The sequence below is a fragment of the Nicotiana tomentosiformis genome, chromosome 3 (assembly GCF_000390325.3).
Source record: "Nicotiana tomentosiformis chromosome 3, ASM39032v3, whole genome shotgun sequence".
Taxonomy (NCBI): Eukaryota; Viridiplantae; Streptophyta; class Magnoliopsida; order Solanales; family Solanaceae; genus Nicotiana; species Nicotiana tomentosiformis.
Window position 1 is genome coordinate 98,568,654 of NC_090814.1, and position 3,316 is coordinate 98,571,969.

The window sequence follows — 3,316 nt, forward strand, 5'->3', positions numbered from 1 at the left end:
CCTCATCCTTGATGAATGCATGCTTGACTTTGGACTGAGGCCTCCTTTTCTACTTGACCGGATGGAACTTCATATCCAGGCTTAGCTTGTAAGTAGTTATCTCCGGCGGAATCCCTATCATATCGAGGTGGGACCAAGCGAAATAATTTATGTTAGCTATAAGGAATTGAATGAGTGTTTTCCTGAGCTCGGGACTTAGCCTCGTGCCCAAGTGTACCTTACGATCACGCAGGTGTTCGATCAATATGACTTGCTCCAGTTCCTCGACTGTTGATTTGGTGGCGTCGAAATCATCGGGGACTATGAAAGATCTGGGAACTCTATAGTTGCCGTCCTCATCTGTCCCCTGCTTCTCCGGTTCGATCGAGGCAGGTATCAGTAATTGCTATTTTTTCTGTCTCTAGCCACCAGACCTAGACCCTTTGATGTCGAAAGTGCGGATATAGGGATCACATCGTTGACCACAAACATCTTATTTGCAGTTGGTTGTTCTCCGTAAAATATTTTAATCCCTCCTGGCGTCGGGAATTTCAGTTGTCCTCATGTTGTGATTCTATGGTCTCCCGAACAGAGCATTGTACCTCATGTCTCCTTCGATCATGCAGAACTTTGTTTCCTGAATGGTTCCAGCGGTGTTCACCAGTAATGTTATCTCCCCTTTAGTGGTCTCACATGCCATATTGAATCCATTTAGTACCCTGACTGCAAGCACGATTTGGTCTTGTAAACCTAGTTATTCCACGACCCTCGATCTAATGATATTAGCCGAGCTACCTGGATCAATTAACACACGCTTAACTCGAGATTTATTTATGAGTGCAGATATTACCAGTGCATTATTGTGGGGTTGTACGATGCCTTCAGCATCCTTGTCGTTGAAAGACAAGGTTCCTTCTGGTACATAATCTCGAGTGCGTTTTTCCCTCGTGATGGACACTTTGGTGCGCTTTAACATCGGCCCCTAGGAAACGTCGACCCCACCGATGATCATGTTAATGACGTGCTGAGGCTCCTTCTGCTCGATCTTCTTACTAGAATCTCTATTCCTGAAATGGTTTTTGGCTTGATCGCTCAGGAACTCCCGGAGATGTCCGTAGTTGAATAACTGGGCTACTTCCTCTCTTAATTGTCGGCAATCCTCTGTTATGTGGCCGTTAGTGCCATGATATTTAAATATTAAGTTGGGATCCCTTTGGGCTGGATCGAACTGTATAGGTCGAGGCCACTTGGTGTCTTTGATGCGTCCGATGGCAGACACGATAGAAGCAGCATCGACGTTGAAGTTATACTCCGATAACCTCGACGCTTCCTTAGGCCTGATGGGCCTGTCGAAACCGTTTTTGCTCATGAGTCTCCAGTTATTTTGACCTCGATTACTTCTTCTTTCACTTCTCATAGGGTTTCATCCAGACTCGTTACCCCTACGATCATCGTTATACGATTTATACTGATCTCTACTTGACCTTGGCTCATGATCAATGTCTCTTTTAGATCTGTCATTAGCTCGGACGGAATAAACAGACCCGGAAGTGGCCTCAAGCAAATTATCTTCGACCTTAATTTTTGATTGGTACCGGTTAGGAATATTGGTCTAAGTTACAGCCGGATATTCTACCAGATTTTGCTTCAATTGCTGCGAAGCCAATGAGCTTCGAGTATTAAGTCCTTGTGTGAAGGCTTGAACAGCCCAATCGTCTACCACCGGCGGCAGGTCCATCCATTCCATTTGAAACCTTGGCACGATCTCCCTAAGCATCTCGTTATCTCTTCGCTTTGCCTTGAAAAGGTCCGACTTCCTGGTCTTGACCTTGATGGCTCCGGTGTGCGCTTTTACAAAAGCATCTGCAAGCATAGCAAATGAGTCAATAGAATTGGGGGGCAAGTTGTGATACCATATCATAGCTCCTTTTGACAAGGTCTCTCCGAACGTTTTAAGTAGGACAGATTCGATCTCATCATCTTCCAAGTCGTTCCCCTTGATGGTGCTTGTGTACGAGGTCACATGTTCATTTGGATGAGTTGTTCCATTGTACTTAGAAATTTCAAGCATGCGAACTTCTTCGGGGATCGGCTTCGGAGCTGCGCTTGGAGGAAAAGGTTTTTAAACAAACCTTTTGGAGTCTAGGCCTTTCAATATCGGTGGTAATTCGGGGATTTGGTCGACTCTGGAGTTGTAAGTCTCAACCTTCTTGTCATTGTCTTCGATCTTCTTTTCTCCCATTTCTACCCGTTTTGTCAATTCCTCAAGCATCTTTATTATCTCCGAGTTGGTCCCGGGTTTAGCTTCACTTGGCCTATATGTGGCTGGTTCATTTATGAGAGTGTTTTCCGGGGACGGTTCAGGCTCAACTCTACTGGGAGCGCGGTTTTGGTTCTGCAGTTGGGCTATCGCTGCCTGCTGAGCCTGCAGCATTTTGAAGATCACTCGTAAATTGATCTCATCTCCTTCACCGCCATGAGTATTTTGGGCTATCGATCGGACTCCCCCGCGGATGCTGTTCTCAAGATTGGTAGGCAACTTCATGTTAATGGCCATATATGAGTTGGGGTCGATCGGGACCGCGGCCGGAATTTCGTTGGGATCGGCAGGGGGCACCTCGTTATCGGGCACCGTATTATTGGTCTCGCCAAGGTGGCCAAACTCAGCATCCGTGTTTAGAGGGGCAGATTGGGAGTTCGACATTTTAAACTTTGACCTGAAATCAAAGACACTTCAAAGAACAAATGCGAAGTAGGGTGTGTTATAGAAATTTTTATCAAATTATCACTATTATCCTTATCCCCACGGTGGGCACCAAACTGTTTACCCTCAAAATCGGATAACAATTAAACTTGTGAGTGGTTTTAAGGATATGCGGATTAATTCGATACAAAACGGTAAATTGAGTTAGAATAGGCAAGTAAAGATACAGTAAATTCAAACCATGCGAGGAGGATGATTCCAGCCTTAGAGACTTCTTCACCCTCGATCCGGGCTCACTGTGAACAATATTGATGAACGAGAGAAAGAGCTTGCAATAGCAGTGAAAATAGTAGTATATTACTTTGGAATGTGTGTTACAATATGCCTATTAAATTATCAGACCCCCCCCCCCCCCCACCTTTATATAGTAGGGGAATCCTACTCTAAGTACAACTCTATAAAAGGTAAAAAAAAATCTTCTATTTAATTGATTGCCGGTTCTTCATCGATACGTGCCGAGATCCACTCCGTGATATTCGGCTGGTCGTGGATATTACGGCCTTATGTTGGTCGTGCTTGATTGCCCGACAATGTCCTCCGAAGTCTTACAGGATTTGGATCGATCTCGAATCA

The 3,316-nt window shown here is 45.0% G+C and overlaps 1 protein-coding gene across 1 annotated transcript; it reads right to left on the reverse strand.

Moving 5' to 3' along the window:
* Positions 1–1,591: 1,591 nt before the first annotated feature.
* Positions 1,592–2,050, reverse strand: LOC138908229 (uncharacterized). The gene has a single exon (XM_070198880.1). It carries the CDS (start codon positions 2,048–2,050, stop codon positions 1,592–1,594), a length of 459 nt encoding a protein of 152 aa, XP_070054981.1.
* Positions 2,051–3,316: the final 1,266 nt, after the last annotated feature.